Here is a 15,038-nt window from a genome sequence, read left to right on the forward strand (position 1 = left end):
TGTAATCACAGAATTTTTGGCATGATGTTTAGAAATTATCTAAGCCATTTTTCCAAGAAAGCAATTGGATTTGTCTGCTTATCTTGTTTATGTTCAACTTCTATTGATTTCAAAGGTTCGTCTTATATAAGGTCTTTGACTGGAGCTGCATATATCTTCACAGGTTCAGAAAGAGGTAAATTATTGATCATAGGGTTAAGAAAAAAAAATCCAAATAACAAACCAAGCATCTATTAAAGGACAATCTGCGAGTTTTCTCCTTCTACACAGCATTTCACACTGTGACAGAGCCTGTGTGTGAGAGAGAGAAGAAGAATGGAGAAGTCCAGGAAAACATTTATTGATTTGGTAGATGAGGCTATAGCAGCTGCCAACTCAATGCATCGTGATGAACTGCTCTTTTCTTACAAGGGAATTCTCTACCCTACCGCTGTTTGCAATCCTGAAACATTCAAAGCCTTGGAGTCCTTTGAAGCCAGAAGGGATGATGTAATTTTGGCAGGATATCCTAAATCCGGTGAATATATTTTAATTTTTTTTTATAAACAAGATTCTATAATAGCAAGTAACAAGGTTTGCACTAAATATATAAAATATATGATATGATATGATATGATATGATATGATATGATATGATATGATATGATATGTAATATGATATTATACTAAATAATTGTATTCTGAATGTTCACCAAATTTTGTAGAACTGGTTTCATTCTGAAAAAGTACAAGAAATTATTTATGAATATTTGATATGTGAAATTTATCAAAAGACTGTGAAAAACATTCTGATTCTCTTTTCTATAGTATCTAAAGGTTTTTGTTATCTTTACTTTTCATAGTTATGAAGTTAAATTGGAGAGAATCACAAATTGGAGAGAATCAAATACAGGTTTTTACACCAGAGGCAACTAGATCTCTTGATATTCCATGACCTGCTCCCAGGTTTATGTTTGTAAATTTATGAGCTTGATGTTTTTACAATGGAGCCTCTGGTAACTTCAAATGGTATATTCCATATTCTTTAGTTTATTTCACAGAGGTGTCACAAAATAGGTATCAAAAATATTTTTGTAGTCTTTGAAGTGATTACACTGTTCTTTAAGTATTCTTTCAGGAAAATCTAGGGGACATCTGTGCTAGGGTTGCAAGTTTACCCTATGTATTTCCTCAATCTGCCTCAAAGCACTGGTCTACATGAAAGCCAAAGGTTTGGATTAGATGTGCCTCATGCACACTTTAATCTAGCTGCTTCTCTCTTCCAGCAATTTGGTTCACACTGCCTTACAGTGGATAATCACTGCTGACAGGATTGTGAAGTTTTTGTTTTTTTATTGTATTTTCTTTTTTGAAGAAATGTTATACACTGGAATGCACTTGTTAAGATTACAGTGAGAAAGATGTAGGCACCCAGTGTCCACAAGTCAGGACATGGTAAATCAGAGATGGGAGATCTACGCAGGCTCTTTGTTATCTTTTGAAGAAAAAGATAACAAGTGTGTCTAGGAAATGTCACTTCAGAGAGGTTTTTCTGGTTGTTAAAGAAAATGAGTGCACAATTTTCAGATCCGATTTTGCTCCTGTCTTGAACTGCTGTGACCCATCTTTCTTCCAAAGATAATCCAGCACACCAGAAAACACTTCATGTATTAAGTTTTAAAGTAGAAGTTTATCACCCCAATCTCTCTTATATGTGTCGCAATAAAATTTATTAGATTAAGGCAGGTTTTCCTAGTTGAATCTCAGTGGTTCTTCTCCCTGATTAGTTAGTTGACAATATACAAGTTAATTTATCGTGTACTGAACTGTTCAAGTTGAAGAAATATGTCCTTATGAGGAGCAAAGGTAGGATCCTAGCTGGTGATTGACCAGATAGTCAGCTGTGATTGTATGACATGAAAGGAGACCAGGTAACTCACCTGGTAGTACTACCACCTCTTGACTTCCCTGCTAAATCCATTTCTGTCCATTCTAAAAGTTTTACAAGAACTTTTTTATTTTTCTTCTTTCAGGCACTAACTGGCTAAGTCAAATCTTAACTGACCTGATAGCCATATCTCAAAAGAAAACATCAGGTAGGGAAAGCAGTGTGAATGCTGAAGAACAAGAAGAATTCCCCTACCTTGAAGTTGGAGATGCTGAAAAATATGAGGTGGGAACAGAATATATATGGAAATGATCAACATCATGTGCTTCAAATAGCGAATATATGAAGTTTGAACTATTCCATTGTTTGAAAAGAACTTTACCATTTCTGTCTATGTGGCATCAGGTCAGGAGTAGTCTCATCTGGACTGTCAGATACTGAACACATATAAATAAATAGACACTTCATTGGGACTGAGAGAAGGACATACCCATGAGATACATAAGAAGTTCAGAAATTCAACATAGCAGCTTTTGTATTTAAGAAGAGCTTCATGAAGTGTCATATCTTGTAATATTAGCATTTGTCTCTTTCACTAGCTCTTCCTCCTCACCCCCTCTCTGAGTCTTAGAGATGCCTCAGAATTCACAGACAGCTAATCTGTTCCCCACCTCTAGATTTGATCCCTTGTCTACCAGACCTGAAGTGAATTATCACTGAAGAGAACTAACAATGGATAGTCTTTTTTCAATTGCTCATGGACTTTTGAAGATTAGAGCTACTCAGAGCAGCCCACTAATATCCCAGGGCAACACTCACTAAAAACCCCCAAAAAACCACTTTAGTCAGCCAATAACTGTAGATATGTTCATCAGGGCGCTATTTAGCAGAGGTCAATGAAAAGAATACTTGTACTAACTGAACTGTCCACTTTCCTCCTTCAAATTCTCCAAGCGAATGAGCAAATTACCTTCTCCAAGATTTATGGTTACTCATCTGCGTCCTGAAAATCTTCCTAAATCAATCTTCCAAAACAATGCCAAGGTGAGTGCTGATTTTAATGTATTAAAGAAAATACTTCAACTGATTTTTTTTTTTTTTAAAGAGTTGATGTAGTACTTTATTGCCAAATTTCAGAATCACTCTTATAGTTAGGTGTTTAGCCTGGCCACTGCCATTCACCTCACTGAACCACAGTTTGCCCTTATTGGCCCCTTTGGGACAGTTTCCAAAAGAGAGTTGCAGGGCTTGAACAAATCCTCCAGAGGCAAAATGGATTTTGATTGGATTTCCTGTGGGAGGATTTTTATGGGATTGTTGCAAGTGAGGGCTTCAATATGTCAAATTTCAAGAAGCATTTATATTTTTGTGAATTTTCTGTGCCACTTAAAAGATGACCTATGCTTGTACTGATCAAAATGTACTTAGATTCTGCATAAATAATTTGGTTAATCTGTAAAAGACAATAATTATATGCAACAATCTTTTCATGGTACCAAAGCAAATTTAAATACTGCACCTTCTGAATTGGGAATGAAATTGTAACTTCTGCAAGGAGCACACAAGGTACTAGAAATCCCAAGTCGCAGTTATAAAGTATATTACTGTTACTTATTTTTTAATGCTGTAGTCTGCTATGTCTTTCTCTATAAATTATAATTCAATTTTTTTCTAGATATTGTTACTGATTCGTAATCCAAAAGATGTTGCTACCTCTTTCTTCCATTTTTCAAATGGCCTGGCTACTCTGCCCTCCTATGAGACCTGGGATGATTTCTTCACAGATTTCATGACAAAGAAAAGTACAGTATATTTTTTCAGTCTGTTTCTATTGTCCAATGATTTGTCTTTCTCTAAAAACCATTGTTCCTTGGTAAATCAGCTTCTCTAGGAATTTTTGGTTTACTGTACAAAGGCAGAGACTAAAGACAGGGAATTAGAAATCTGAACTGAAGTCTATCGTGCTTGTCTTACTGCTTGAGGATAAATATTTGTCAAAACTGCACTTCTACAGGCTTTTAAAATTTGTACAAACTGGTATTTTTCCTGGAAGAACCAGTTCTTCCTCATCTCTATCTTGGGTCCCCTTTACCCCCCCTCTCCTATGTCCATCATCTGGTATCCATGGAGCTATATGACCACCTCCATGCCAAACTGGATGAAAGGAATTGTTTGGACTAAGTCTAGGGCATTAAAAATGGGACTAATTCTAATGCATTAAAAACGAGAGTAATAACACTAGTTCAAAGTCATTAGTTTTGGGCAGCAGATGGCCAGCAGAAGGGGGGTTTCAACATGGTTTTAGAGTGGATTAAGGGAGTCTTACAAGATGGTCTGCAAGATGATAGCTTTTTTGGTGAACACAGAGCTATCTTGAAATGCTATCAAGTTTTATTTTTCTGACTTACCAATGATATCATATACCTGACTCTGGAGCATAACCAATAATTCCCACCGAAGGGTGTAAACTCTGCCATAGACATGATTAATAACGCCCTTGTCTGACACAACTTAATCAGCAAATCTTGTGTAATCTTAATTTATCCTTCATCTTCAGAAACTTTTGTTTTATTTAGTGGCCTGGGGATGCTACTTTGAATACCTTTCTGAATGGAACAAATATGCTGAGAAAAAAAATATTATGACAATAACTTATGAAGAGGTAAAAGAGGTAAGGTCATCAATAGTTACAAATATTTTATAATTCAAGGGACCTTTTCTTCCTGAACCAATACACCATTATATACATGCAGTGTATCCAAGGTGTGTGAGACAGATTCTTCTTTTAAGAATCTGTTTTAAGAGAAGAAGAAGTGATATTCAATCTTAAAGACCATCTTAAAATATTGCTTGTGAAAATGATTCTTCTTTTTTATTTTTCTGTAAGACTGGATATGGCAATTGATACCATGGTTTAGTTGAGGTGTTAGAGCATGGGTTGGACTCAATAATCTCTAAGGTGTCTTCAAACCTAGTAATTCTGTGAATTCTGTAATATAAGCCCAAATAATTGTTAACCAAAATCTACAGTAATCAATCTTTGGGGAGGAGCTTTTCTGTTTTCAGCAGTGTATATTTTACACAACTGTAAATCATATGTAATATTTTGTAATCTACAGGAAGGCAGCTCATATCTCCTCCAAAATAATTGTGCAGAAGTGAAACACCACGACCTACCCTAGTCCTGGTGAACTCTAGGAATGCCCTATGTATGCAGCCAGCAGAGAGATACAGGGAAGTGTAAACACCTTAGAAAGCAGAGTCATTTGTTTGAAAGTCATGCCTTATTTTACATTCCTCTTTCCAGAATCCTGCCCTAAGTGTGAAAAACATAGCTACATTCTTTGGAATTCCTCTGACTGAGGAAGATCTCCAGCTGGTGGTAGAGAGAAGCAGCTTCCAGTCTATGAAGAAAAACTCAGACAAGACCCATGGCTCATTTGGCAATATTCTCTTTCGCAAAGGTAGGAAGGTCCAAGGAACTCAGAGGTAGAAATGTCCTAATCTCTGGAATTTGGGCCATCCTTTGGCTCTTTTTCCTGCACTCACATTAGAATTGTAAATTAGTATCAAGCAGGTTATCACTGCTTTGCTTGAGAAGACTATTCAAGGAGAACTGGTGAGGAAGATTCCCAGCAAGGCTCTCACAGCAGAGCCACTCTAGGATGCTCACAGATGACTGGCAGGAAGGAGGAACTGTCACGTGTCTGAATTCCTCTCCACCTCTGTGCCTGGATCACCAAGTGCCCAGCCTTTGGAGCTGGCAGCACAGGGCCAAACTCAGCCTGAGTGGTGTGACCACACTTTGTAGGAGAGTATGGGAATCTTCTGTGATGGCCACTGCCAAATGCCTGTTCACTCCTACACATTAGAAATAAGCCAATCTTGCAAGAATCCAGGTGGACACAAGAGAGGGAATAGAAGGGAGTAACATTTGCAGTGTAGTGTGGGGGACATAGACATGAGGAGGACAACTTGGTTTTCACAATCTCTTTCTGTATTTTACATTAAAGCAATAACTGTATAAAAACTGAAGCTGCCAAAGGAGCAGAAATCCAGCTCTGCCTCCTGGCAGATGATTCTTAATCAGTTCTTCCTGATCTACCACTCTGCCAATTATAACTGACTAGAGGAGAGAGATGGAAGGAAACAGGATTTTAGGCTGCCTTTTTAAACACAGTCACCTAAAGAGGAGTATGTTCTTTGGCATTATAGCAAAAGATTATTCACATATATATATGTTACTCCACTGATTTCACAAAATTATACTGGTGTAGAAAAATGTTTCATCTGGAGAATGGATCAATGTGATTTAGTGTACAAAGCAATAAAAACGACAGCTCTATAGAATAAAAAATGAAATTTCTTGGTTTTCAAGAGTTTGTTCCTGCTTCTTTGAAGGTGGTGTAAGTGACTGGAAGAATCTTTTCACTGAAGATCAGAGTCAGAAAATGGACAAAGCATTTGAAGAACATATAGCAGTAACTAAACTCGGAAAAAAGCTGAAGTATGACTTGTACTGCAAAAACTGAAGAGAAGTGAAACGTTGTTGGAGCAAGAACTTTGCAAGGCAGACTCAGATTATCTGAATGTTATACCCTGGAAAACTAGATCAAATGATCCATGCACCTTAGAACTACTGTAAGAGTCATTGCAGCAGCCTTTACAGCGACAGGGATGAGCCTTTTGTTTTAGTGTGAGACCTCGGGCTACACTCATTTGCTGAAGAAGATGCCAACTAATTTATTTACAAAAACTTAACAGCCCTATTCCAGCTGTAACCTGTAAGGAAATGCCCCTTTTCTTTCTAGACAAATTCTATCTTTCTAGACTATTTTTAATTATTTAGTATGCAGATTATTTTTTTCTTCAAAAATGTTTCAAATCAGTCAACATCTTCACAGAAAGTATCACTAGCAAAAATAGGGGTATGACAGAAGCCTAATGTCGAAGGAGATCTTCCGTGAATTGTGCACAAACTAAATCAAAGTTAGAGAAAGCAGAGAGAAAGGGGAATATTGATTAGAGCTCTTAGGGCTTTTCATCTCTCTGAATGCAAAATATCAAGATGGATTTCAGATTATGGGCTGAAGCTAACACCAAGATTCACTCAGAGGCACTGCTTTGTATAGAGTCACAGAGCAGCCCAGGTTGGAAGAGACCATGACCTGTTTCTGCAGTTTTATCCTCTCCTGTGTCATCCCAAGGCTTGAATTCAGTCCCTCTGTGCCCTTAACAATCTCACTCTGGAGGACAGAGCTATTCAGAGCAGTAACACCTCATGTGCTTTTGCTTCACTTGAGATACTCTGTGGGCCCTTGCATTCAGGGGGGTAAGGAGGTGGAAGAAGGGAAGATAGAAAAGGCAAGCATGCCAAAAGGAATGTAGGCAAGGAAACTTGATGAATAAGTGACATTTTGAGGGAGTGAAAAGTAAGCAGAGATGAGGCCAGTGAGTGTGAGAATCAATTCAGAAAAACTTGGGAATCTGTTTTGAAGGTAAGACATAATTGACTGACACACTAGCAGGGGCTCTCAAAATTTATTGCTTCTAAGTTCCTAGGAATTGTCAAAAAAAAAAACCAAAAAAACCAACTATCTCTCTTTTTGGTCTTGTGTCGTCTCCTTTGTTGCCTATGATGCCTAAAACCAGAAATTACCACTAAAATAATGTTTTATTGCACTTTTGTTGGTTTCCTTTAAAGAGAATGAACAAAGCAGAAAAATTACATTAACCCATCTTCCACCTCATGTCCTTTCCCCAGTGCATTTCTAAAGCAAAGTTGGGCTGAGTCTTTCATTCAGGCACATCTCCTCTTTATGGTGTACTGCAAATGCTCCTGGTAACAGCATTTCCATGCAAGGCAGAACTGCCTGTGGCTACCTGAGCAACTCAGAGTTGTCCTGAGGAGCACAGGAGCTGTTCCACATTCATTGACCTCCATAGCCCAAGACACTTTGGCTGCTGGATAGACAGTGCTGGGACTGGGACTTGGATTGCTGGCATACTCAGGATCCGTGGTTCCCCTGAGCCTCTCTAGAGAGACAGGGCTGCTCTGCCCCTTGTGTGCAGCTCCTGAGAGACAGACATATGGCTGTGACAGCACTGGAGACCCTGCTCATGAGCAGAGAGCAGAGTCTAAGGGTTGAAGGAGCTGGAGGCACCTGTGTCCCCAGGGGCTCAGGTGACAGGTTGCTACAGTTCATGCTGAGGTATTATAGTGATCTGGCTCTCTCAGGATTCAGGCAGCAGGCTCCAAAGAAAATTTCTTAGGCAGCTGGCCTAAAGGAAAAAAAAGATAATTTCTTGATGCCTTGATGCCCTTAATCTTTAGTACTGGAAAAGAGAAAGAAATTTTCCTCTGCAATTCAGAGTTAGCACATGGACAAAGAGCTGAAAAGAATAAGTAAAGAAAGCTTACAGAAAGCATAATATACGAACGGTGTCTTCAACTTTTAAGAGTAAAACAGTTCCGATAATGTATTTCCAATGAAATTGTCTATTTTGATGGTTCTGCATTTAGGGAGACCAGAAAAATAATTTTAAATTAGTCTTTGCAGGTAATTTTAAGCAATCTTTTAAGACTTACAGTTTAAAATTTTTATTTGATACTTTCTCATGTTTAATTAATCTTGTGTCTAACATCCATTTATAAAGAAAGAAACAAGGTTTTTATAAAAGCTTTGATATATGAGTAGTGAATGAAACCCCTACTGTATTCATGTGCACGAAAGAGAGTGAAAGGTCCCTTCACAGGGTAATTCATCTTCCTGTATTGCCTGTCTCCATTGGGATGACCAGTGGAGATAGCCATTTCACCATTTCACCACTCCTCACCTTCTAAAAAGGTGTCCCCCAGAGCACAAATAACAGTACCATAAGGAACAATTTCACCCAAAGATTAAATTATGGACATAAGGAGAGAGAAAAGGAAGTGAAACAGTACAAGTAGAGTTTGATTCTCACCAATGCAATGAAACTTCACATGCAAGTGACCCTCCTGTCAGATTTAATGACATAAAATTCTCAGATGTGAGTATTTCACATGAGAATCGTGGTTTAGGTGTTACCTGTCCTCAGCTCTGGACGTTGCCTTACAGTGACTGGATGCAGGACAGAGCTATTGCCTGTAAGGAGCCTTTATCCTGGGATGTGTATCCATTTCTGGAGTGGTGTGTGGTAACCAAAACATAGAGAAGTTGAAAGGAGTTGAAAGGAGCAATAGAGGTCTGCTTCTGCCAAGGGATGCAATGTGACCCTGAAGCAAGCAGGGTAGCACTCCACAGTATCTGCTGAACAGCTCTGCCCCTGTTGAACTTGGGCACAGCCTTGTTGATTATTAACCAGGGCTGTGATTTACCCTCAGCTGGCAACTCTCAGCTCATATCAGTGGCCCCACAGGGCCACTCACTCTTTCACCCGGAAGGGGATGGGGGAGGGAAACAGAGTGAGAGCACACATGGGTGGAAATAAAGATGGTGAAATATGTAAACCAAGAGCTATGTGGGCAAGCAAAGCAAAGTAAGGGATTCATTCTGTCCTTCCAGCAGTCAAATGTTCAGCTGTGTCCAGGGCTCCATCACCCATGATGGTGACATGGTAAGACAAGTGCCTTTTCTCTCAGCATCTCCCTTTCCTTCTTCTTCCCTCAATGAGCATGACTCCATATGGAATAGAATAGTCCTTGAGTTGGCTGGGGTCAGCTGTCCCATCTGTGTCCCCTTTGAATTTCTTGTGCACCTGCAAGCTGCTCTCTGGCAGCTCAGTGTGAGAATCAGAGGAGGCCCTGACACTGTGTAATTACTGCCTAGCAATGACTAGAACATCTCTGGGTTACCAACATTGTTTTCAGCACAAATTCAACACTTAGCTCCATACCAGCTACTTTGGGGAAAATTAATTGCATTGCAGCACAAACCAGCACAGACACTTGTTGAAAGTTTAAAGTGCAACATTGAGCCAAACTGGTTCACTTGAAACCAATGTAATGGGATTTACATCAGCCAGGTTTACATGGAAACGTGAAGCTGACTGGATATCTTACTGGTGTCTTTATCCTTTCAGGAACCAATTGGCTTGAACAAATGGTGAAGAAGTTGGCAGATGCCAAATATACAGAAGAGGAAATGAAAGAGAGAATAAATGCTGAAAAGAAGCTGGAGACATTTCAGCGTCTGGAATTTGGGGATCCTGGGATATATGAGGTAAGCAGGAACTGAAAATACTGTCCCTGCTCTTCCTAGAGGGAGTAATAGCTGAAAGAAAATGGCTGGTCTCAGAGGTAATGGAGAACCTAGAGCCTTAACAGCTACGGTCTGCAGAAGTAGCATGTGCTAGTGCTTCTGGTGTCTCAACACAAAGAGCCTCAGACGGGAGACCAGGCTGAGAAGGCACAGTGTCCTCCTGCCATAGACCCAGAGAGTTTGATTAGTAAGACCTTTTTCCAGGGTGTCCTGCTTTTAGGCCTGTGTCATGTGAAATGGTGCTTGGTGGCAGAGATTGGCAGAAGCCTGCAACACCAGTGCATCCCTGTGGGTTTTCCCAGGGATAAGACATATCTCTGGTCTCACCTTTTCTGATAACCTCCAACAACTGAACAGGCACAACTCAATGAATAAGCTACACCTTGTTACATTTCTTCTCACTTTCTTTAAAGAGGATGAAGCAGCTTCCTTCCAGAAGAATTATAGTAACCCATCTGAGAGCTGATCTCCTGCCACCATCCATTTTCCAAAGCAAGGCTAAGGTGAGTCTTCTCTTAGCATCATGCTGCAAAAACTTTCCACCCTAGATTAGCTTTCCTCTGTGTGAGATGTCTTTTCTGCATTTTCACCTGAGCTGGTCAATACACAGCCACATTTCCAAGGCTGAAGTGACAGCTCTGTGTGCCAAGGCTGTGAACAAACATCCTCTTCCAGCTGCAGCTTTGCTGACTATTGGTGGGCTTGTTGCTGAGTGTCACTGTCCTTACAGATCTCCTTCAGAAAGATGCTTCCAGGTTGGTGGTAGAAACTTGAGCAAGGCAAGGAGTACAGCCTTGCCTTGATGTGTACTGCAAGGCGAGGAGTCTTGCCTTTAAAACCAGGGTATCTGTGGAAAGCCCACCACAGGCTGTGGCTAAGATAATCTTTGATGGGAATTACGGCAGAGAGAAGCTAGGGTGCATCTAGAGACTGTTTGTTGCTCTTTTGCTCAGTAGATAATGAACTCATTTGTCTGGATTGGAACTAGGTCAGAACTGTCTTGAGGGAATCACTGAAAATATTCTTGTTTTCAGCCTGAAGCTTAGATTAGCAACAAGTGATCTGCCAAAGCTCTGATTTCTTACTCAAGAAAAGGAATTAGACCAGATTTGGATGGTCTGGTGCATTTTAGTGGACAGACAACACCAAGTTGGGTGGGAGTGTTGATTTGCTGGAGGGTAGGAGGTTCTGCAGAGGGATTTGAACAGATAATGGGCTGAGGCCAATTGTATGAGGTTAAATAAGGTATGTATTGGGTCCTACAAAATGAGAGTCGCAACAACCCCATGCAACACCTAAAGACTGGGGGCAGAGTGGCTAGAAAGCTGCCCCATGGAAAAGGACCTGGAGGTGCTGTTTGGCAGTGGATGAACATGAGCCAAAACTGTGCCTGAGTGGAAAAGAAAGCCAGTGGCAACCTGGCATGGATCAATAATAGCATGGTCAGCAGGACCAGGGCAGTGATTGCCCCTCTGTACCTGGCACTGGTAAGTGACACACCTTGAGCACTGTGTCCAGTTTTGGGCCTCTCACTACAAGGAGGACACTGAGGTCCTGGAGTACGTCCAGAGAAAGGCACTGGAGCTGGTGAAGTGTTTGGAACATAAGTCTTAGGAGAAGCAGTTGAGGGAGCTGGAGTTGTTTAGCCTCCTGAGAAAAGGAGGCTCGAGGGGACCTTGCCACCTGAAGGGAGGTTGTAGCTAGGTGGAGCTTGGTCTCTTCTCTGACTAATGAGTGACAGGACAAAAGGAAATGGCCTCAAATTGCACTGAGGGAGGTTTGGATCTGGATATGAGAAAAAAATTTTTCATAGAAAGGGTGGCTGAGCATTAGAACTGGCTGCCAAGGAAGTGTTTGAGTTACTATTCCTGAAGATATTTTTAAAAAATGTGGATCTGGGACTTACGGACATGGTTTAGTGATGGACTTGGTAGTGCTTGGTTAATGCTTGGACTTGATGACCTAAATGATTCTGTGATTCAATGATTCTGTGTGTCGAGAAGATGGCATTTTGGTCAGTCAAAAGATGTATTTTCTTCCTCTAGATCCTTGTGCTAGTTCGGAACCCCAAGGACACGGCTGTCTCCTATTACCACTTCAGAAACAACCTACCAGCGATGCCGTCTTTCGCCTCCTGGGATGAGTTCTTTGCAGACTTCATGAATGGAAAATGCACTTTGCCCTACATCCTCTGGCATTTCTCCTAACATGAGTGGCATACACAAGGCCTTGTGCATGGGAATCCTTCTGTGACACATCTTACCAAGGCATTCCCAGAAAAGGCAGACAGGCAGCTGCTATGGCAGAAACAGAGTGCCAGAGAATCAGAGTTTTGTCTCTCACTTAGAATGGAGAGATCATGAGAAAGCTTTAGCCTGACTTTTCCATTCCCACAATGGAGGCTGTGGTTTGCCATATCAAGCAGACAGACCTGGGCCATGCTGCACTGACCTCAAAAGAAAGAACAGACATGTTGAGCTGGTCATCCCTTCACCATTCTAAAGCCACACTTAGAAAGCTGTCTGGGCTGACTCCTCTGATTTGGTTAAGGGCCTGTATTGGGGAGTACTCTAGACAGTTATGCCTCTTCTTTGTTTGCAGTGCCCTGGGGATCCTACTTTGACCACCTAGTGGAACAGGACAAACACATTGACAATGAGAGTATCATGACAATAAGCTATGAGGAACTCAAAGAGGTATGGCATTTCATCCAGCTCTTCCTTGATGAGTGTGTTCTGCATCCCTCCTGATATGTATGGGTGTGGGAAAGTAGAAACTCTCGGGGCAAGTCTATCTTTAGAAGGATGTGCCTATCGGAGTTACTCATTTATGTTTGGGGTGGGCCCATGGATGTTAGGAGGAGGATAGCCTTGCCTATTTGTGAAAGGAGTTTTATCTGGCAGAGGCACAGATTTTAGGAAAGAGGAAAAGGCCTTGAAACTGAGGTCAAAATGTGTTGGTTTCCTGGTCTGAAGGGTTTTCTGTTAGAGCTCTTGGAATTCTTTGGTGACATTGTGGGAGACAGCTTCCCCTGCTGGGCTTCCCACAGGGCGCTGGCTCCATGCCACAGCCACATTGCCAAATCTCTTGGTTTCACCTCTGTGCTGTGTTCCTTTGGACAGGACCCAATACTGGGGATGAAAAAGATTCCTTCCTTCTTTGGATTTTCCCTGTGTGAGGAAGATTTTTCCAGAATTGCCAAGAAGACCAGTTTCAAAGCTATGAAAGAGAAATCCAGTAAAACCCATGGAAAGTTTGGGGACATCCTCTTCCGGAAAGGTAAGTCTCTGAAAATGGAGACCTACCTTCTGAAGGAGAACTCCAGAAGGAGTTTTGAGTATGTTACTTTACTTAGCCATGACCTCCATGGACTCTCTGGGTGAGTTCTCTCCTGTGGTGCCACCTGTACAGAAAGCTTCTGCTGTTGACAGGATTTGGGGGCTGTTTGTGAGAAACTTTATCAGAATGCCAGTTTTAATGTCCTCAGTCATTGCTTTTGTGTTGCTGCATTTTTCTGTAGCAGCTCTGCTTAGTTAGGTAAGTGAGGTGCCAAGGTGGGGGCTGGCACTGGCATCTTCCAGTTACAAGAGAATAATATGTCTTCGCTCAATGGACATGTCAGCGGTGAACCCAGAGATGGTCTCTCATAGACCTGGGTCAGAGCTCTGGCAGCCTTCCTGCTCCCCCCGACCTCAAGAGTCTTTGGTATCTGAGTACTGCAAACATGGGCTTTTTAAAATCCATTTCTTTCACCACTCCTTGGAGGAAGAGGGATTTAGCCAATCTCCTCTATATCACCTACCACAAAAAAATTTCTCCCTTCAGAGGAAGTAATTAATGAATGAGCTTTCCCTCGTGACAAAAACAGATTCCCCTTTTTCTGTGTAAAATCTTCATGAAGTCACCTTGGAAATCCCCTTCTGGGGAGGGAGCACTTGCAGGCAGCTAACCAGAAATGCTCCCTGTTATGTGGCTGTAGCCTTTGCTTCTGATCTTTGATACCTTTCCTCTTGCAGGAAATCAGACCTCTCAGGGCATTTAATGTGATCCTTCCTGCCTCGTGTAGTCAATGACTCTGCCCCACTGCTGCCTAGATATTATTTTCTCTCAAGAGCATCTCCCTTCAGTTTTTGGTACTCATAAACAGGGGTCGTTGGAAACTGGAGAGATGTCTTCTCTAAGGCTCAGGATGAAGAAATGGACCAGAAATTTCAAGATTCCCTAGGAGGAACAAAGATGGCAGCAAAGATAAAATATGATGTGTATTGCAAGGCCTGAAAATAAGCAGGTGAATAGCATGACAGCAAGTCATGTTCCAAAGGTGATTCTCCAAAGGTGGATAGTCCCCATTTTTCCTTCCCATGAGAGAAGAGAGAAACCCCTCTGAGAACCACCTGGTACCTCCAATGATTTGGTAGGTAATACTTAGGTGTGTCTGGGGTCTAGACCTTGTGCTTTGATTGATGTAGCCAAATAAAATGTGTGTATACCTCAAGTGAATGCCTGGCATCCTTTCAGGAGGGAGATGGTGCACAGACATCATGGCACCAGTCTGGTAGCATCCCTGCTTTTCCTTCTTGGCCTGAAATGATGAATGAGGCCCCTGCAGGTATTGTTGGTGAGACAGAGGGATCAACACAGAACCTCTCCTCTGGCACAGAGTGAACTTGACATGAATATATGGCGTGGGTCTGAACCACCAAATATCTATGGAATAGGTAGAATATGTTAGTCTGGGTTTAGATCCATCATAGCTGCCGTGGTGTTGGCAGGTCAGAAAGGCCTTTGACACTTCGGCAAACTTCACACATTGGTGTGGCAAACGGTGGAACTTCCAAAGATCAAAGAGCCATGAACTCTTGAGTAACGAGCAGCTCTATGCTTTTTGGAGTGTTTTGCTTCTGTTGGACTTTCTGGGAAGGTAAGTG

General features: G+C 41.3%; 2 protein-coding genes across 2 annotated transcripts; both read left to right on the plus strand.

The window, feature by feature from the left end:
* Positions 1-312: 312 nt before the first annotated feature.
* Positions 313-6,603, plus strand: LOC132325794 (sulfotransferase 6B1-like). Its single transcript, XM_059843353.1, has 7 exons — positions 313-517; positions 2,013-2,152; positions 2,822-2,911; positions 3,543-3,669; positions 4,444-4,538; positions 5,175-5,331; positions 6,269-6,603. Exons 1-7 carry the CDS (start codon positions 316-318, stop codon positions 6,397-6,399), a joined length of 942 nt encoding a protein of 313 aa, XP_059699336.1. The 5' UTR covers positions 313-315; the 3' UTR covers positions 6,400-6,603.
* Positions 6,604-9,342: 2,739 nt separating this feature from the next.
* LOC132325701 (sulfotransferase 6B1-like) lies at positions 9,343-14,388 on the plus strand. The gene is made up of 7 exons (XM_059843283.1): positions 9,343-9,388; positions 9,932-10,071; positions 10,524-10,613; positions 12,156-12,282; positions 12,712-12,806; positions 13,233-13,389; positions 14,258-14,388. The coding sequence occupies exons 1-7, from the start codon at positions 9,343-9,345 to the stop codon at positions 14,386-14,388; spliced, it is 786 nt and encodes a 261-aa protein (XP_059699266.1).
* The last annotated feature ends 650 nt before the right edge of the window (positions 14,389-15,038 follow it).

This window comes from Haemorhous mexicanus, chromosome 3 (assembly GCF_027477595.1).
Source record: "Haemorhous mexicanus isolate bHaeMex1 chromosome 3, bHaeMex1.pri, whole genome shotgun sequence".
Classification (NCBI taxonomy): domain Eukaryota; kingdom Metazoa; phylum Chordata; class Aves; order Passeriformes; family Fringillidae; genus Haemorhous; species Haemorhous mexicanus.